Source organism: Capricornis sumatraensis, chromosome 19, assembly GCF_032405125.1.
Source record: "Capricornis sumatraensis isolate serow.1 chromosome 19, serow.2, whole genome shotgun sequence".
Classification (NCBI taxonomy): domain Eukaryota; kingdom Metazoa; phylum Chordata; class Mammalia; order Artiodactyla; family Bovidae; genus Capricornis; species Capricornis sumatraensis.
This window is the reverse complement of record NC_091087.1, coordinates 28,405,422-28,426,633: the sequence shown is the minus strand read 5'-3', so window position 1 is coordinate 28,426,633 and position 21,212 is coordinate 28,405,422. Positions and strand designations below refer to the sequence as shown.

Genomic DNA, 21,212 nt, shown 5'->3' with positions numbered 1-21,212 from the left:
CTTGTGTAAATTAAACGTTCTCCTGGTTCTTGGTGGCAAATTCTGAGATCCTCTTGGTTTCTGGCCATCCAAAGGACAGAAGCTGGAAGCCTCTGCTGGAATCAGCTCCATTCCAAAGCTGAGCAGGGAATCTCAAGCAGGAGAGAAGGAGGGGAAGGATTCCACCCCTCCACAGAGACTTAGTCACAGAGCTAGCTGGAGAAGCAGGCAGCACCAAAGTTGTGTCATTACAGCAAGCAGTTTTCTTTCTCTTGTTTTGGCTGTGCCACGCAGCACGTGGTATCTTAATTCCCCAACCAGGGAACTAACCTGTGGCCCCTGCAGCAGAAGCTCGGAGTCTTAACCACTGGGTGTCACTGTTGTTTACTTGCTCAGTCGTGCCCATCTCTTTTGCGACTCCATGGAATGCAACCCACCAAGCTCCTCTGTCCGAGGTATTCTCCAGGCAAGAATACTGGAGTGGGTTGCCATTCCCTTCTCCAGGGGATCTTTCCAACCCAAAGATCAAATCTATATGTCCTGCATTGCAGGCGGGTTCTTTACCACTGAGCCACCTGAGAAGCGCCTTAACTATTGGGCTGCCAAGGAAGACCCTTTCTTTTGTATTCTCACCTAACTGTGACTATTTAGGCATGTAAAAGCCAAGTTTTCTATCCCCTCGCAGTGCTTGTTCTTAGACCCTGGACGAACAGGTCAGATTCGTGAGGTTTGGAGTGATGGCCACAGTGGGGCCTGCAGCCTAGGAACCCACCTCCCCCTCTTCCCTAAACAAGGCTGGGGATCTAGGTTTCCTCTCTTGTATCTGCCAAGGGCTTAGGTTGTGAGTCACAGAATCCAACACTGGCTGTTTTAAGCAAAAAAGGAATTTGGGAGAAAGGCTATCGGGATGCTTTGGGCTCTAAATAGCACAATAATAACAGGACTTCTCATGTTGAATAACAAGAAGCACGAGTGCTCCAGGACTGGCTCGGTGGCTCAGAGGGGTGACGTGGTTCCCAGCTCCCAACATGACCGGATGACCCCCACCTCCTTGTACCTGCACCCTTGTGTGATCCCTCTTGTGTTAAGTTCTGCTATGATGTGAAGACGACAGGACACTGCAGAAATGTCAGCAGGTGACTTCTAAGCTGTGAAGTCACTGTGGCTTCCACCTCACTCTGTCCCTTGGATGGCTCGCTCTGGAGGAAGCCAGCTGAGGTGGGGTGAAAGTGTTACTCAGTCGTGTCCAACACTCTGTGACCCTGTGGGGTGTAGCCCCCCCAGGATCCACTGTCCATGGAGTTATTGAGGCAAGAATACTGGAATGGGTAGCCATTCCCTTTTCCAAGGGATCTTCCAGACCCAAGGATCAAACCACAGTCTCCTGCATTGCAGGCAGACTTACCACCTGAGCCACCAGGGAAGGCCGTGGTGGGATGAAGACTCAGGCAGCTCTAGGAGAGGCCCATGTACCGAGGAACTGGGGCCTCTAACCAACAGCCTAGGAGGGTGCCATCTCAGAAATGGACCCTCCAGGCCTGATCAGGCCTTCGAGGGTCTGCAGCCCCAACCAACAGTCTGAGCACAACCTCGTGAGAGATCCAGGCCTGAACCACCAGCTTAGCCACACTGAGCTGGGCCTCAGACTGAATTTTTTCATCTAGGCCTCACAATACCCATGCACTAGTGTTATGGTTTTCCACAAGCAGTGGTAAAGAATCTGCTTGCCCGTGCAGGAGACACAAGAGACGTGGGTTCAGTCCCTGGGTTGGGAAGATCTCCTGGAGAAGGAAATGGCAACCTACTCCAGTATTCTTGTCTGGAGAATTCCATGGACAGAGGACCCCGGCAGGCTACAGTCCAGGGGGTCAGACATGACTGAGCACACACATACACACACACAAATATGCACACTGTGCATGGGTTTATTTCTGGGCTTTCTATCTTGTTCCGTTGATCTGTATTTCTATTTTTGTGCCAATACTACACTCTTTTGATAACTATAGGTTCGCAATATAGCCTGATGTCAGGGAGACTGATTCCTCCAGCTCTGTTTTTCTCCCTTGGAATTGCTTTAGCTATTTAGAGTCTTTTGCATTTTCATACAAATTTTTTTTTTTTAATGCTACAGTTCTGTAAAAAATGTCATTGGTAATTTGATAGAGATTGAACTGAATTTGATTGCCTTGGGCAGTATAGTCATTTTGACAATACTGATTCTTCCAATCCAATAAGGCCAGAGGCATCCCAGCACCTGAGCCTGCAGGCGGCTGGGTGGGGACAGGTCTCAGTGCCAAAGCGGTGACCTCCAGGAGAGCTCAGCTGAGGAATATGCCACAGGGCCTCCACCACTGGTGTTCCTGCCTCTGCAGTGGGCCACAGCCGACCCCTGCCTCCAGGAGCCCCTCCAAGACCTGCAGGTAGGTCTGGTTCAGGCTCTAATGGAGTCACTCCTCTGGCCTGGGCCCCAGTGCTCATGAAACCTTGCGTGTGCCCTCAAGAGTGGAGTCTGTCTCCCCCAGTCCTGTGGAGCTCCTGCACTCAAGCCAAATGTTCTGGGGGCTCCTCCCCCCGATGCCAGACCCTCAGGCTGGGAGCCTAACGTGGGCTCAGGAGAACCTCTGCAGGTGTGGGATTTGGTTGCATCGTGAAAGTACCCCTCCTCCCCTGCGCCTTAATTCTCTATGATCATCCTTTCTAATGGTGCTGTATTTCATTGCTGTGCTGTGTACTTAGTCGCTCAGTCGTTTCCGACTCTTGGTGACCCCATGGACTGCAGCCCTCCAGGCTCCTCTGTCCATGGGATTCTCCAGGCAGGAATACTGGAGTGGGTTTCCATGCCCTCCTCCAGAAGATCTTCCCAACTGGTGATCAACCTTCCCAACCCAGGTCTCCCACACTTACCATCTGAGCCACCAAGGAAAGGGATTCTGCTGGGCCAAATTCTGAAACTCATCAGGACAAGGAACTCCTTTCTATGTCCGTTCCATTTTCTTCCTTCCTGGAATAGGAATGTCTTTAACTATTATCATATGTATTAGCCAGTTAGAATAGGAGGCAGGAGTCCAGAATGGCTGTGGCTAAAAGACGAGGAAGGGAAAAGCCCGTGAAAATAGAACAAAGGAAGGTCCGAGGATCGGAGTGGGGACCTCAGGGAGAACAAACAACACTCCTGGCTGGCCCAATTTACATAGGGCAGGCCCAGGAGGAGGAATAAACATATAAAAAGAGGAGCCAAAGGGCTGTCTCTCTCTCTCTCTCTCTCTCTCCTCCCTACATGCTGGGGTGCTCTTCACTTCCGTCTTTGGGTTGATATGCCCTCACGCCTCGAGGATGGATTTTCCTGCTATTTTCTAAATAAAATAGAGCTGTAACACTGATTTGTCTAAGAGCTATAACACGGTCCGTTCAAGACCTGAGAGCTATAACATGGTCGGTCCAAGACCTGAGAGCTGTGACATGCCAAGGGCTTTAATGTCCGTCACTCCACATCTTTGCTGTGACGAGACAGAACCGAGGAGCATACACTCACCTGACATCTATGGTGCCGTGACTTGGATTTAATCAGACTGAAACAACCTCGGCATGGCGCCCCCGCAAGGAGGCCAACCACAGCAGGAGCCCAACTCAGTGAAAGGTCCTGGGTAGAGTGGAATGCGAAGAAAACCCAGCACAAGGGAAGTGACAAGAGGCCTACCATGCTGGAAACCGGGACACCGAACAATGAACTCAGCAGAAAGCTCACACGGCTCAGTCTCAGACTCCAGAAGACCTCTGGTTAAGGTAGGAGGTCCTCGCTCCTATAGCTGGAGGGACATATGCCTAACGAAATCTTAATTCCTTTACAACCTCTTGTTTCTTGTTTCCTTGAACCACCCCCACCCCCACCACGAACAGGTGGGCAGCAGTGGGTGCAACTGAGGGACTCTGGAGAGGATGCTTTCTGGTATGTCCCAAAGGCACTATCTGTTGAGCCCCAGTAGCTGCTACCCAAGCTTCTGTCCTTACTCTTCTTCATGCCAAGGATCAGGCCAATGAAAACTGTGAGCACCGGTCAGATATTTAGCAGATTTTACAGCAGGCTATGAAGGGGATTCCTTGCCACATTTTTCCCACTACTTTTTCGTCCTGTCCTTCAGCTCTCTCTCCCAAGACTTGAGCCTGGCCAAAACCCATGAAGCTCAGGCTGTGATGTCTCACTGCAAAAATTCAGTGAGAGACAAAGCTATAGGTAAGAGGTAGATTGCTTAGGATTCAGAGAGAAGCGCGCTCTGCAGTGTGCAGGCCATGGAATGGGGCTGGCTAGGTTTTGCAGGAGGGGTGAAATCATATGCTAATGAGTGGGAGGATCATCCCAGCCATTGGGGAAACACCCACTCCTCTGTCTTTGCCACCTCTGGGTGTGTCTTTTGGTTTATAGATTGGGGATTAAGGTTTACTTGAATTTGACTTGTCATCTTGGACCCAATTGATTTTAATCAGTTTACATTGTGCCCTTATGCTACGTCATTCTTTCAAAGGTTGTGCTCTGCCCCTTTCCCTCCTGTTTCATGCTCTTTTCCTGAGCCCCATCCAGACCCACAATGTCGCCTCTACAATCTTCTGGAGGGACAACCAGAAAATAGCTGGCCTTTGGGAGGGAAATACTGTATAATATCCAACCCCTCTAGATATTCAGCCCTTCATCTTCCATGTTTCCTACAACATGTGCAACACCAGCATCTCTCCGTGAACCCGCTAGGGCGGGCGACAAGCACACAGTGCCTGCTAGAAATGCAACAGCTGGCATCCCTTCAAAGGCAACTGGGCTTCCAGGGATAATGTTTGCCACTTTGGGAGTTGGTCCCGCAGTCTGTTTGGGCCCAAACCCTTACCACCTTTCTCCTAAAGTTACAAACATAACCTTGGATCAAATCTCCACTCCACTTTTATGGAACACCTGGTCTGTTGCCTCTTAACAAATTTGTTTTTAAGCCAATTATTAACTCCTACAATTAGGACCCTACCCCCTTGTAGGCAACATTGCTCCACCCAGCCTACTATTAAAATACCTTAATGTCCCTAACAGGGCCAGATAAACTACCCCTTTTTCACTACTTCTGTTACTACCTAAAGTGGGTCTATGACAATGAAATGCTTACCGGGGGAGATACCCTAACCTGCTCTTAAGGAGGACTAGGGGAAGAAATCAGGGACTTGCAATCCCTTAGAGGAAGAGGACAAGGCTTATGACTGTTGCACTGTTTCCCAGTCTCAGAGCACAGGCTTGGATTGCTTTACATCATGTCTATTCCCGTCTACAGTGGACAAACCAGCAATGAGTTAAGACTACAACTCCTTAATCCTACCCAGCACTGGTCATGCTGGAGACCTTGGGGACGCCCAACTCCAATCCGGGGGTCCCAGGAGGTTGACCTGCCTTGACCTGCCTAGGGATCTGGTCCTTGAAAGGTTGTCATGCCTCAACCTGCTTGGGGATCCGCCAGTCCAGGGGTCTCAGGATGTCATCACACCTCGACCTGCCCGGGGACCCAATTCTTGGGAGGTCGCCTTGCCTCGACCTGCCCACGGATTCCATCTCCAGGAGGCTGTCACGCCTCAACCTGCCTGGGGGTCTGCACTCTGCCCGGGGGATGCCTGGCTCTCAGGTTGGAGCAGTATCGGGTAGGATTAGCTTCAAAAAGACTCACCCCTAAGAAAGCCCGCCCACTGAAACTGAAGGAGGCCTATTAGTTTTTTCCTTTTTCTTTTCCTCTCTGTCATGACTGTCTTTCAGATGGGAAATAACCAATCCACTTCCTGGCAGACGCCCTTGAGATGCATCCTTAATAAGTGGAAGCTGTTCAATCCTCTAAGGAGAAGTCGCTTAAAATTCTTTTGTACCACTGTGTGGCCACAGTATCCACGGGGGATGAGGAACACGGGCCTGAGGATGGAAGTTTCAATTACAATACCCTCCTGCAGCTAGAATTATTCTGCAAAAGACAAGGGAAGTGGACAGAGATCCCCTATGCCCAAATTTTCTTCTGACTAAGAGATATGAAAGGACTCTGGCTTAAAGATGGGATTGTTGTACACCTTAAAAGTGAGCCTACTAGGCAAGTGGTGTTAGGCACAGGCAACCAAGAGAAGGCACCCCCCCCCCCAAAGGCTCACCTCCCATGCCCCCAAAGAGACTGGAGCCTTCCATAGCTCCCGAGTTGCCTGGTGGTCCTTCCTTGTATCCAAATGTGTCCCCATATCCAGGAGCACCCCCTCCACAAAAGCCAGCTCCAGTATGTCCCTTAGTTGAAACCGGAGGAGAATTCAGACCAACCTTGGTCCATAAGCCCTTTTAGAACTAAGACAGATCAAACAAGACCTGGGAAGCTATACAGATGACCCACACAAATATATAGATACATTTCAACATATTACCTTGGTCTTTCACTTGACGTGGAAGGACATCATGGTTATATTTAGTCAAACTTTATCTGACCCTGAACATACTAGGGTCTTAAAGGAAGCCCGAAGGTATGCAACATGGCTTCACACATCAACCGTTAAATACCCAGTAGGGGGAACTGCAGTCCCCTCCTCTGATCCTAACTGGAATCATAATGACCCTGAGTACATCTGGGAAAGGGATCATTTTCTAATCTGTGTGAAGGCAAGACTGAAAGCAGCCCAACAAAAAGTAATTAGCTATGCTCGGGTCTCAGCAATAACTCAGGAGCCCAACAAGAACCCCATTGCCTTCTGGAGAGGCTGAAAGAGGCCCTCCAAAAGTTTACCAACCTGGACTTAGACTCTTATGAGGGACAGGTGATTTTAAAGGACAAATTCCTGTCCCAGTGTGCATCAGATATCAGAATTCAGTTATAACGGCTACAGCAGCGGGACCCTGCTGCCTCTTTAGATAAGATGGTCCAGACAGCCACCAATTCCTTTTATAACAGAGAACAGGAGGAGGCCAAGGCCCAGGAGAGGGAGAGAAGGAAAGAGACAAGCCATGCCCAGATGCTAGCCGCCCTCCAGGGAAGCCCTATGGCAAACCCCGAGTCCCTGAAGGACAAAGCACGAGGCAAATTCCTAATCTGTAGACAGGCGGGGCACTGGGCCAAAGAGTGTGCAAACCGTGACAAGTCTCCTAAAATAGCTTGCTACAAATGCCATCAACTGGGACATTGGGAGGCACTCTGCCCTCGGGACCCAAGAGCCTCAAGGTCAAGTGCCAAGCCTTCCCTCACGATGGTTCAACAGGAGTGAAGCGGCCTGCTCCAGCCAGCCCACCTGTCACAGATAACCATCACGGGGCTGGAGCCAAGGGTGCCCCTGGATGTGGCAGGTAGGTCCGAGAATTTCTTGGTTGACACGGGGGCTACCTACTCTGTCTTGATCTCCTACTCCGGAGCCTTCTCCTCCCAAACCTGTACCATTTTGGGTGCTACAGGAAAAGCAACTGCTAAAAGATTCACCCGAGCACTTCTTTGTTGCTGGGATGGACAAATATTTCCCCACCAGTTTCTGGTGGTCCCTGAGTGCCCTACTCCCTTATTGGGAAGAGATACACTCACTAAACTGGGGACCACCCTTGTGATGGGAAGCTTTTCAGCCCCTAGAGCCCTGCAGCTCCTGGTTACTACTGAAGAACCCATTACACCTTCAATAGAGAGGGGCCAAAAACTATGGGAAGACAAAATTAACCACCAGGTGTGGGACCAGGGGACTCCTAGATGAGCCCACGAAGCTGAACTGGTCATCATTGTCCTCTGAGATCCCACTCAGTTTCCTAACCGGAAACAATATCCCTTCAAAAGAGAGGCTCTGGAGGAACTACAGCCTTTAACAAATAAATTCCTTGTTTGTGGGCTACTGGTCCCCACAAATTCACCATGTAACACCCCAATCCTCTCAGGAAAGAAAAAGGACAGAACCTGGCGAATGGTTCAAGATCTCCGGATCATAAATGAAGCTGTAGTCCCCCTCCATCCCATAGTACCCAATCCCTATGTAATCTTGGGAGAAATCCCACCCAGTGCCAAGTGGTTTACAGTCTTGGATCTCAAAGATGCATTTTTTCCCATCAGTTCAGTTCAGTTGCTCAGTTGTATCTGACTCTTTGCAACCCCATGAATCACAGCACCCCAGGCCTCCCTGTCCATCACCAACTCCCGGAGTTCACCCAAAGTCATGTGCATCAAGTCGGTGATACCATCCAGCCATCTCATCCTCTGTCGTCGCCTTCTTCTCCTGCCCCCAATCCCTCAGAGTATTTTCCAAAGAGTCAACTCTTCGCATGAGGTGGCCAAAGTACTGGAGTTTCAGCCTCAGCATCAGTCCTTCCAGTGAACACCCAGGACTGATCTCCTTTAGGATGGACTGGTTGGATCTCCTTGCAGTCCAAGGGACTCTCAAGAGTCTTCTCCAACACCACAGTTCAAAAGCATCAATTCTTTGGCGCTCAGCTTTCTTCACAGTCCAACTCTCATATCCATACATGACTACTGGAAAAACCATAGCCTTGACTAAAGGGACCTTTGTTGGCAAAGTAATATCTCTGCTTTTTAATATGCTATCTAGGTTGGTCATAACTTTCCTTCCAAGGAGTAAGCATCTTTTAATTTCATTGCTGCAATCACCATTGGCAGTGATTTTGGAGCCCCTCAAAATAAAGTCAGCCACTGTTTCCACTGTTTCCCCATCTATTTCCCATGAAATAATGGGACCAGATGCCATGATCTTTGTTTTCTGAATGTTGAGCTTTAAGTCAACTTTTTCACTCTCCTCTTTCATTTTCTTTCTTTCTTTCTTTAAGCAGAGGCCCATGATTCTTTATTTCATGGGTCTGCGACCCACATCTAATCTGGTCGAGTAACCATAAACACTGCCAAAACGCCCAGAGTACTCCTACGGAAGCAGGCGGTCACTGAGCGAGAGAGGAGCTGGGTAGCGTTGCCTGCAGGGAGTTGTAGGCTGACAGCTGCAGGTGTTTGCGCAACCTTCTTGAGAGACCTGCGGGTGCTGCACCACGGAGATTGAGCCTGCAACAGCTACTACAGGACCATGGTTGGAAAATGCAAATCTGACTTTGCTTTCTTGCTTGGAATCATTTGGTGAGGATGAGTTCTCATCACTCAAAGGATAAATTCATAGTCCTAAAGTAACATTCAGTGTCTTTTTCATCATGATTTAGTACCCGTGGTACTAATAACATTTCCTAATTATTCTTCAAGACGATTCTGGACGCTTCCTCCAAGAAAGGGGCTTGCTTCGGACCTCTCTTTTCTGTGCTTCCACAGCACTATCTTAAAATTCTCTAATATCATTTACAATCCCGGCTAGGTTTCCCAAGTGCTTACATGGTCGTTCTAGCCTAAACTGTTTACCCTCACCAGCTTATTAATTTTCACACAACTGTCTCAGACAAGTTGCTATCAGTACCATTCTGCAGATGAGGAAACTCTAGCCTAGAGACATTCCTTCACTACTCAGGGACAGTCTCCCACTAGACTGAGTTTCAGGCTGGCGCCAAAAGCCCGTCGCTTTTCCGCAGGTCATGCCCTGGGGCGGGGTCTGGTGACGACACCGCGTCCCATGGTGCTTTGCCCGCCAGCGCTGCCACTGGCCTGGCCAGTCGGCTCCCTTCCAAAAGTGAGGCACCGAGTGGTTGGCCGGCCCCCTCGGGCCCGGAACGGAGACCAGGTCTGCGACCAGAAGGCTCGGGCCAGTGCGAGGCAGACGCCACAGTCAGTCACGGTTCCTGGGCGACAGCGACCTCCACGGGCACTCCAGCACCCGGCAGGGGAGGAGGGCACCCAAGTCCACGCCGGCCTCGGAGCCACTCCATGGCGCCCGAGTCCACGACCCGGCCCTCCCAGGGGACAGTCATGGCGTCCCAGGCGAACCCATCCGCGAAGAAGAAAGATTAAAAGGGGAAGAACATCCAGATGGTGGCGAGATGCAGGTAGAGCGACCTTGCAGGGTTCCGAGCCTTGGGCTTGCTATCGGGCTCCTTCCTGCGTGTTCCAAGGAGAGGGATTTTGTTTGCAATTTTCTGAAGGAACCAGACCTTCCTGTTTCATAGTTTCCTACATTCTAAAATTTTCTTCAGAAATGTACACTCCACTTTTTTCAGGAGTTGCAGCGAAATGCTGTTTCAGATGCTCTATCTCTTCTGTATATTCCTTACTCAGAGCTTTCTTGGTGAGTTTCCGGTTAACCTCAGGCTTATTGACTGTGTTCTTTGCTCTATGAGCATATTCCAATGTACTCAGAGTTTCCTCCAGATTGCGAGATGCAGGAGAAACTTGCAATGATAGATGTTCTTGTACATTCCCCAAGAGAGTCCTGGAGGACTCTAGTCAGTTTAGATTCTCGATAAGGAACATGAGGTGCTCTTTCCACAAGAGCAGTAATGACCTTTCCCAGAGTCAACAGGGACTGATTGATATTTCCAGCTTCCCGAGCTCTCTTGCCAACTGCTCCAGAACGGCCAGTGTTCTCACTGCCTGCAAGATCAACCAAGTTCAGCTTTCCAGTTTTAACAAGCTCCTCTCCATCACCTGTAGTTTCTTTCATTGTAACAGAGAGAACTGAGTGGGGTAGACTAGAGTAGGCGTTCATCAAAGTTGCTGCGGCTGTCCTTTTTGCTGCCTCCGTCTCCAAAATTTGATAGACTTCATCCTTGTTGTGTACTGTAATTTCTTCTAAACCTTTGATTATCACTCTCCTCTTGTTACGGGGATCATCAAACACCTGCAGTCTCTCAGAAACATCAGAAGATGGATTAAGGAGATCAAAGAGCTCTTCATTATAGATTTCCAATAGCGACACTTTCACTGACAATTCAGTACCATTATCAGTAAGTTTCTCAAAAATCTGATGAAGAGTACGCAGAATTATACCAGCCAAAAGATCCTCCTCTCAAGTATACTCTTCATTAGGGGTCCTTTCACCTTCCATTGTAAAGGTTTTTCCAGTGCCGGTTTGGCCATATGCAAAAATAGCGCAATTATAGCCCATAATAACTTCATCCAGAATTGGATAAACAACACTTCGGTAAACGTCAATTTGTTTAGTATTTGCTCCAAAAACCATATCAAAAGTGTATGTTTTCCTTGAGCTTTCCTCCGCCAGTCCTCCAGTTTGAACACTAACTTCCTTCCACACATGATCACATTCTACTACTGAATGGGCATTAGCTTTCTGCTCTGCCAAATTAAATGGTCTGCATCTCACCACCACCTGGACGCTCCTCCCCAGTTCATCCCTTCTCCCCCTCCACCCCCCCCACCCCCCCCCCCCGCAGATGAATTCAGCTGAGACGCCACGACCATCCCCCAAGAAGGCCAGGCCACGGACCTGGGCGCCGTGGTGGAGCGCGCAGTGGCCCAGCGGCCGGTGCGAACCAGGGCACCCATGGAAATCGCCATTGCCCAGGAACCGCGACTGACCAGGGCGAACTGCAACTGACCGGGGCGCCTGCCCAGCACCAGCCTGAGCCCTCCAGCGGCAAACCCAGTCCCCGCCCCAAGTCCAGGAAACCAAGCAACCACTCGGCGCCTCACTCTCAAAAAGGAGCCAACTGGCCTGGCAAACGGCAGCGCAGGCCCTCTTTCACTTTCATAAAGAGGCTTTTTAGTTCCTCTTCAGTTTCTGCCATAAGGGTGGTGTCATCTGCATATCTGAGGTTATTGATATTATCCCAATATCTGTTTGCCTTTAAGTGGGAGGCCCTAGGAGAAAAACACCAACAGATGACTTGGACAGTATTAACTTAGGGGTTCAAAGATAGCCCCCACTTGTTTGGACAGGCCCTTAGCCGAGATCTCCTAGATCTGGACCTGGGACCTAATGGGAAAATATTACAATACATAGATGACCTACCAATCTGCTCTCCAGATGAGAAAAGTGCCCAACGACACGCAATTCAGGTTCTAAACTTTTTGGCAGAAAGGGGATATAAAATCTCCCGTGCTAAGGAACAGGTGGTCAAGACAAAGGTCACTTACCTGGGAGTTCAGATTACACATGGGTCCAGGAGGCTGTCCTCTGATCGGGTACAAGGAATCCTCCAGTTGCCCCCATCCCCCCACGACTCAAAAACAATTGCGAGCTTTCCTGGGGCTAACTGGGTATTGTAGAATCTGGATACCCAACTATGGTCTAATTGCCCAGCTCTTATATGAAAGCTTAAAGGGACAGAGTGATTCAATCCCACTGATGTGGGGAACTACTCAAAGGAAGGCAGAGGCTATACTAAAACAGGCCTTAACTCAGGCACCTGCCCTGAGGTTGCCAGACCCAGAAAAAGCATTCCAACTTTATGTCCATGAAAGAGAGGGAATAGCCTTGGGAGTGTTAACTCAAAGGTTGGGATCTGAGCCCCAGCCTGTAGCTTAGTTATCCAAAAAGCTTGATCCAACTGCCCGAGGCTGATCCCCCTGCCTTTGAAATCTTGCAGCTATTGCAATCATGATAGAAGATGCTTTAAAACTCTCCTTTGGGGGCAAACTATTTTTACCAGCCACCAAGTGAAAACAACTCCTAAATGGGAGAGGCCATTTATGGATGTCTGATCAAAGAATCTTCAGATATCAAGTAATGCTGATGGAAAATCCAGGCCTCACTATGTCCCCTTGTGAGGTTCTTAACCCAGCCACCCTCCTGCCTACCCCCAAGGGCTCTCTCCCCTTTCACTCTTGCCTAGAAACCTTGGACCACTGGAGAAAACCCCAAGAGGGATTGTCAGAAGATCCTCTGATCAATCCTGAGGAAATCTGGTACACTGATGGAAGCAGCTTTGTCTTGGATGGAAAAAAAAGAGCAGGTTATGCAGTTCAGTTCAGTTCAGTTCAGTCGCTCAGTCATGTCCGACTCTGTGACCCCATGAATCGCAGCACACCAGGCCTCCCTGTCCATCACCAACTCCCATAGTTCACTCAGACTCACGTCCATTGAGTCAGTGATGCCATCCAGCCGTCTCATCCTCTGTCGTCCCCTTCTTCTCCTGCCCCCAATCCCTCCCAGCATCAAAGTCTTTTCCAACGAGTCAACTCTTCTCATGAGGTGGCCAAAGTACTGGAGTTTCAGCTTCAGCATCATTCCTTCCAAAGAAATCCCAGGGTTGAACTTCAGAATGGACTGGTTGGATCTCCTTGCAGTCCAAGGGACTCTCAAGAGTCTTCTCCAACACCACAGTTCAAAAGCATCAATTCTTCGGCACTCAGTCTTCTTCACAGTCCAACTCTCACATCCATACATGACTACTGGAAAAACCATAGCCTTGGCTAGACGGACCTTAGTCGGCAAAGTAATGTCTCTGCTTTTGAATATGCTATCTAGGTTGATCATAACTTTTCTTCCAAGCAGTAAGCGTCTTTTAATTTCATGGCTGCAGTCACCATCTGCAGTGATTTTGGAGCCCCCCAAAATAAAGTCTGACACTGTTTCCACTGTTTCTCCATCTATTTCCCATGGAGTGATGGGACCGGATGCCATGATCTTCATTTTCTGAATGTTGAGCTTTAAGCCAACTTTTTCACTCTCCTCTTTTACTTTCATCAAGAAGCTTTTTAGTTCCTCTTCACTTTCTGCCAGTCTCCAATTCTGAGACCACAAAGGCTAAGTCTCTGCCACCAGGTACTTCAGCCCCATCAGCTGAGCTCATAGCCCTGGCTCAAGCTTTAGAGCTGGAAAAGGGAAAGAGGAGCCATTTACACTGACTCCAACTCTGCCTTTCTGGTGCTACATGCACATGCTGCTACTTGGAAAGAAAGGGGCCACTTGACCACCTGAGGGTCCCCAATCAAATATGTGATCAAATTCTTAGACTCTTGGAGGCAGTCCATCTGCCCACTGTGGTTTCAGTCTCCCACTGTAAAGAACACCAAGAAGGGAGCATGGAAGTGGCAGGAGGGAACCAAGCAGCTGATCAGGCAGCTGAGAGAGAATTACGGAACAGTGACCTAATTGGCCACCCAAGTTCCACAGACTAATTTGCCAGAAACGCCTTCATATACTGAAGGTGAGACTCTTAAAGCTAAGAGCGAGGGCTTTCAAGAAGATCATATGGGGTGGTTCCAACAGGAGGGACTCCTTTTTCTGCCTGGGAACCTCCAATGGAAGTTGGTTAACTTCTTACATGCCACTACTCATTTAGGGGAAAAGGCCCTCCAAAGATTACTAGAAAGGTTCTTCAGAGGAACAGGCCTCCAAACAACTATAAGGCAAGTGGTCTCCTCTTGTCCCACTTGCCAATTAAACAACCCCCAAGGAGCTTGAAGACCCCAGCTGGCCCAGCCCATCCAATGACATAGGGCCTACCTAGGGGAGGACTGGCAGATGGACTTCACCCAGATGCCAGTTTCTCAAGGGTATAAATACCTATTAGTCATGATAGATACATTCACAGGATGGATTGAAGGCTTTCCCACCTGGACTGAGAAGGCTGAGGAGGTGGTAAAAAAAAAAACTGCTCCATGAAATCATTCCAAGATTTGGTCTGCCCAGGTCATTACAAACTGAAATGGGACATCGTTTACTTCTAAGGTCACCCGAGGGGTCTCTAAAGCATTGGGCATTACTTATTATCTCCATTGTGCCTGAAGGCCTTAGTCTTCAGGAAAAATAGAAAGAGCCAACCAATTCTGAAAATCAGCGATAAAAAAGATAACCCAGGAGACCTGCCTGGGATGGAAGGAGGCTTTACCGATAGCTCTCCTCCGTACCTGCGTTGCCCCTAAGGAACAGGTTGGTCTTGGTCCTTATGAGAGGCTATATGGGAGACCTTTCGTTTATGTCAATGGCTTCTTCCTAGATCCAGAGGCTCAGACCCTCCAGTCTTATACCATGGCCTTTGGGCAATTCCAACAGGATATACACCTGTGGGGTATGAACCAGGACCCAAAAGATTCTAAGGAGTCACCACTATGTGCTCCAGGGACTCAAGTCCTAATTAAAGTCTGGAAAGATGGAGTCAACTCCAGCCCACATGGAAGGGCCCCTACCCTGTAATACTCTCTGCCCCTACAGCAGTCAAGGTACCAGGACATGACTCCTGGGTTCACTACTCATGAGTCAAGCTGTGGAAGAAAACAGAAGAGGATACTCAGTACACCTGTGAGCCCCTGAAGGATCTCAGATACCTATTCAGGACTACCAATGAGTGCCATGCCAATGAGCACCCCCAAAATCAATACACCTGTAAGCCCCTGGGAGAGCTCAGACACCTATTCAGGGCTATAGATGAGTGCCATTCTAATGAACACCCCCCAAATTAATACACCTATGAGCCCCTGGGAGAGCTCAGACACCTCTTCAGAACTACAAATGACTGCTATTCTAATGAACACCCCCAAAATCTGGTTTCTGGGGATAAGATTTCTCAGGATAGCTCTATAGTGCCAACGCAGCTTGGCAGGGATTGTACTCCAAAACAAACAGGAGATAGATACTCTGATCCCTGAACAGGGAGGGACCTGAGCCATCCTGGCGATGGGAATTTGGAGTTGGCATCTGTGAAGAGATACGCCCAAGGTAAGAGAAACCCAAGTAAGATGGTAGGTGTTGCAAGAGGGCATCAGAGGGCAAACACACTGAAACCATACTCACAGAAAACTAGTCAATCTAATCACACTAGGACCACAGCCTTGTCTAACTCAATGAAACTAAGCCATGTCCGCGGGGCAACCCAAGACAAGTGGATCATGGTGGAGAGGTCTGACAGAATGTGGTCCACCAGAATGTGGAGAAGGGAATGGCAAACCACTTCAGTATTCGTGCCTTGAGAACCCCATGAACAGTATGAAAAGGCAAAGTGATAGGATACTGAAAGAGGAACTCCCCAGGTCAGTAGGTGCCCAATATGTTACTGGAGATCAGTGGAGAAATAACTCCAGAAAGAATAAAAGGATGGAGCCAAAGAAAAAACAATACCAGCTGTGGATGTGACTGGTGATAGAAGCAAGGTCCAATGCTGTAAAGAGCAATATTGCATAGGAACCTGGAATGTCAGGCCCATGAATCAAGGCAAATTGGAAGTGGTCAAACAGGAGATGGCAAGGGTGAACATTGACATTCTAGAAATCAGGGAACTAAAATGGACTGGAATGGGTGAATTTAACTCAGATGACCATTACATCTACTACTGTGGGGAGGAATCCTTCAGAAGAAATGGAGTAGCCATCATGGTCAACAAAAGAGTCTGAAATGCAGTACTTGGATGCAGTCTCAAAAATGACAGAATGATCTCTGTTCATTTCCAACGCAAACCATTCAATATCACGGTAATCCAAGTCTATGCCCCAACCAGTAACGCGGTAAAGCTGAAGTTGAACAGTTCTATGAAGACCTACAAGACCTTTTAGAACTAACACCTAAAAAAAGATGTCCTTTTCATTATAGGGGACTGGAATGCAAAAGTAGGAAGTCAAGAAACACCTGGAGTAAGAGGCAAAATTGGTCTTGGAATGCAGAATGAAGCAGGGCAAAGACTAATAGAGATTTGCCAAGAAAATGCACTGGTCATAGCAAACACCCTCTTCCAACAACACAAGAGAAGACTCTACACATGGACATCACCAGATGGTCAACACCAAAATCAGATTGATTATATTCTTTGCAGCCAAAGATGGAGAAGCTCTATACAGTCAACAAAAACAAGACCAGGAGCTGACTGTGGCTCAGATCATGAACTCCTTATTACCAAATTCAGACTCCAGTTGAAGAAAGTAGGGAAAACCGCTAGACCATTCAGGTATGACCTAAATCAAATCCCTTACGATTATACAGTGGAAGTGAGAAGTAGATTTAAGGGCCTAGATTTGATAGATAGAGTGCCTGATGAACTATGGACGGAGGTTCGTGACATTGTACAGGAGACAGGGATCAAGACCATCCCCATGGAAAAGAAATGCAAAAAAGCAAAATGGCTGTCTGGGGAGGCCTTACAAGTAGCTGTGAAAAGAAGAGACGTGAAAAGCAAAGGAGAAAAGGAAAGATATTAGCATCTGAATGCAGAATTCCAAAGAATAGCAAGAAGAGATAAGAAAGCCTTCTTCAGCGATCAATGCAAAGAAATAGAGGAAAATAACAGAATGGGAAAGACTAGAGATCTCTTCAAGAAAATTAGAGATACCAAGGGAACATTTCATGCAACAGTGGGCTTGATAAATGACAGAAATGGTATGGACCTAACAGAAGCAGAAGATATTAAGAAGAGGTGGCAAGAATACACAGAAGAACTGTACAAAAAAGATCTTCACGACCCAGATAATCACGATGGTGTGATCACTCATCTAGAGCCAGACATCCTGGAATGTGAAGTCAAGTGGGCCTTAGAAAGCATCACTACGAACAAAGCTAGTGGAGGTGATGGCATTCCAGTTGAGCTGTTTCAAATCCTGAAAGATGATGCTGTGAAAGTGCTGCACTCAATATGCCAGCAAATTTTGAAAACTCAGCAGTGACCACAGGACTGGAAAAGGTCAGTTTTCATTCCAATCCCAAAGAAAGGCAGTGCCAAAGAATGCTCAAACTACCGCACAATTGCACTCATCTCACATGCTAGTAAAGTAATGCTGAAAATTCTCCAAGCCAGGCTTCAGCAATACATGAGCCGTGAACTTTCTGATGTTCAAGCTGGTTTTAGAAAAGGCAGAGGAACCAGAGATCAAATTGCCAACATCCGCTGGATCATCGAAAAAGCAAGAGAGTTCCAGAAAAACATCTATTTCTGCTTTCTTGACTATGCCAAAGCCTTTGACTGTGTGCATCACAATAAACTGTGGCAAATTCTCAGAGAGATGGGAATACCAGACCACCTGACCTGCCTCTTGAGAAATCTGTATGCAGGTCAGGAAGCAACAGTTAGAACTGGCCTTGGAACAACAGACTGGTTCCAAATAGGAAAAGGAGTACGGCAAGGCTGTATATTGTCACCCTGCTTATTTAACTTATATGCAGAGTACATCATGAGAAACGCTGGACTGGAAGAAACACAAGCTGGAATCAAGATTGCCAGGAGAAATATCAATAACCTCAGATATGCAGATGACACCCCCCCTTATGGCAGAAAGTGAAGAGGAACTAAAAAGCCTCTTGATGAAAGTGAAAGAGGAGAGTGAAAAAGTTGGCCTAAAACTCAACATTCAGAAAACGAAGATCATGGCATCCTGTCCCATCACTTCATGGGAAATAGATGGGGAAACAGTGGAAACAGTGTCAGACTTTATTTTTTGGGGCTCCAAAATCACTGCAGATGGTGACTGCAGCCATGAAATTAAAAGACACTTACTCCTTGGAAGGAAAGTTATGATCTACCTAGATAGCATATTCAAAAGCAGAGACATTACTTTGCCAACTAAGGTCCATCTGGTCAAATCTTTGGTTTTTCCAGTAGTCATGTATGGATGTGAGAGTTGGACTGTGAAGAAAGCTGAGCGCCGAAGATTTGATGCTTTTGAACTGTGGTGTTGGAGAAGACTCTTGAGAGTCCCTTGGACTGCAAGGAGATCCAACCAGTCCATTCTGAAGGAGATCAGCCCTGGGATTTCTTCGCAAGGAATGATGCTAAAGCTGAAGCTCCAGTACTTTGGCCACCTCATGTGAAGAGCTGACTCATTGGAAAAGACTTTGATGCTGGGAGGGATTGGGGGCAGGAGGAGAAGGGGACGACCGAGGATGAGATGGCTGGATGGCATCACTGACTCGATGGACGTGAGTCTGAGTGAACTCTGGGAGTTGGTGATGGACAGGGAGGCCTGGCGTGCTGCGATTCACGGGGTCACAGAGTCGGAGACGATTGAGCGACTGAACTGAACTGAATGCAATTCACAGGGTCGCAAAGAGTCGGACACGACTGAGCGACTGAACTGAACTGAACTGAATGCCCCTACTTGTCCTTGTTATCGGAGAAGGCAATGGCACCCCATTCCAGTACTCTTGCCTGGAAAATCCCACAGACGGAGAAGCCTGGTGGGCTGCAGTCCATGGGGTCCCTAAGAGTTGGACACAACTGAGCGACTTCACTTTCACTTTTCACTTTCACGCATCAGAGAAGGGAATGGCAACCCACTCCAGTGTTCTTGCCTGGAGGATCCCAGGGACAGAGGAGCCTGGTGGGCTGTCATCTATGGGGTCGCATAGATCAGACATGACTGAAGCGACTTAGCAGCAGCAGCAGCAGCAGCAGTCCTTGTTATGCCATATTGATGCTGCTTGTGATTGCTCCATGTACTGTCAATTGTCTAACCTGTTTTGTCTCTGCCCAGGTCAACAAGCTACAACACGCAGTACCAGTTCAACAAAGATATAAAACTCCAGCCGACCACAGAAAATATCCCTCACCCTTAGATGGACACCGCTATAAGGACTCTGAGGCTTGAGACTAGCAAGAGGGGGAGGCCCAATACCCCTCACCATCCCAGTTCAGCAGGAAGTAGCCAGAAAGACCTCGACGCCCCTATTCCCAAAGAATTGGGCCTCCCATCTCTTAAGCGGGGGAATGTTAGGTAGTTAGAATAGGAAACAGGAGTCCAGAATGGCTGTGGCTAAAAGACAAGGAAGGGAAAAGCCCGCGAAAATAGAGCAAAGAAAGTCTGAGGACCGGAGTGAGGACCTCAGGCAGAACAAACGACACTCCTGGCTGGCCCGATTTACATAGGGCGGGCCCGGGGGGAGGAAAGAACATGTAAAAAGAGGAGCCAAAGGGCTCTGTCTCTCTCTCTCTCTCCCACACGCTGGGCACTCTTCTCTTCGCATCTTTGGGTTGACATGTCCTCACGCCTCGAGGATGGACTTCCCTGCTATTTTCTAAATAAAATAGAGCTGTAACATGGAGCTGTAACACTGATTTGTCTAAGAGCTATAACACGGTCCGTTCGAGACCTGAGAGCTATAACATGGTCTAAGACCCGAGAGCTGTGACACGCCGAGGGCTTTAATGTCCTTCACTCCACATCTTTGCTGTGACGAGACAGAACTGAGGAGCATACACTCGCCTGACAATAGGCCTATCCCATCGCCGCATTTTGGAAGCAAGAGCCCTGTTGCTGTCATGTTCCACTGATTCACCGATGTGCAGGAATTTTGCCCTAAGGTTTTGACCTGTTGCTGATTTAGATGGTCTAGATTTTATTGTCGAGTTCTACAATTCACACTCATAATTTTCCACTGTTATTATTTAACACAGATTCTGAGACAAACTATGGCACTTTTAGGCCCCTGATATACACTGCCTTCCAGTCTGTGGTCACACCTGTTTCATATGAGTTTCTATAAATGACAGTATTGAAAATACTTTATCTAATTTGATAGTTCTGTGCAGAAATTATACAGAGGCTGCCAAACCAGATGTGTGTGTGCTCAGTCATGTCTGACTCTTCTGAGACCCCATGAACTGTGGTTCACCAGGCTCCTCTGTGCATGGGATTTTCCAGGCAAGAATACTGGAGTGGGCCGTTCATCTCTTTCAGTCTTGACCACACCTGGGCTGCATGGACACAGTTCCCCTGTCTCAGGAACAGCCTTGACTCCGCTCCTCCACCTCCAACCAGGGACACAGTGCCCTGCCCAAATGCTCATTACTCCGTCCAGCCACACCTACTCTAACCACTCAGACTGCGGAGTCTCCTCTCTCTGAGCTCCAAGGAGATCAGTGTCCAAACAGCAGGCTAAGAAGCTGCGCTGTGACCTCCCGTAGTTCCCTCCTTCTCCCTTTCTGCCACTCAGCAAACATTCGCTGAGCGCCTGGGGCAGGTCAGGCTCCACAGCAGGCATCGGGGATGTGAAGACGACTGAGGCTGCTGCTTCCAGATGGAGATCCTAATTTCCCCCCAACACCGAAGGACCCTCCACAATCCCACCTCCTTCCCACACTGACCTTCTGTACCGGTCGGAATGTTGCCCCGCTCTTTCTAGAACACACTCTGCACTCTCCCTCTTACGTCTAGGTCGCTTTTCCTCTGCACCTGCCACCTCACTCCAGTCCATCTCTCCCTGTCTGGAACTTGCCTCGCTCCCCGGCCCTCCTCCCCAGTAACGGTCATTCTTGACCACGTGCTGTGTGCCCCTGCTGTCCATACGGCCCTCTTCTTTCCAGGTTAAAGCCTGATCACTCCCGGGGCACCCAGGGGAACTGTCCCAGCATGTGCCTCAGACTCCTGGAGCTGGCCATCTGGGCTTGAGTGCCAGCTGACCGCTTCCTAGCTGGATGTCCCGGAGCAAATCATGGGGCTTTTCATCTCCTTGTC

At 48.5% G+C, this 21,212-nt stretch overlaps 1 protein-coding gene across 1 annotated transcript in view; it reads right to left on the bottom strand.

Moving 5' to 3' along the window:
* Nucleotides 1–10,049: 10,049 nt before the first annotated feature.
* Nucleotides 10,050–21,212, bottom strand: part of LOC138094935 (kinesin-like protein KIF11) — a 32,487-nt gene continuing 21,324 nt past the window's right edge. The window contains 2 exon segments of the mRNA XM_068990946.1: nt 10,050–10,269; nt 10,271–11,409. Coding sequence (XP_068847047.1) covers nt 10,050–10,269; nt 10,271–11,409 — 1,359 coding nt within the window.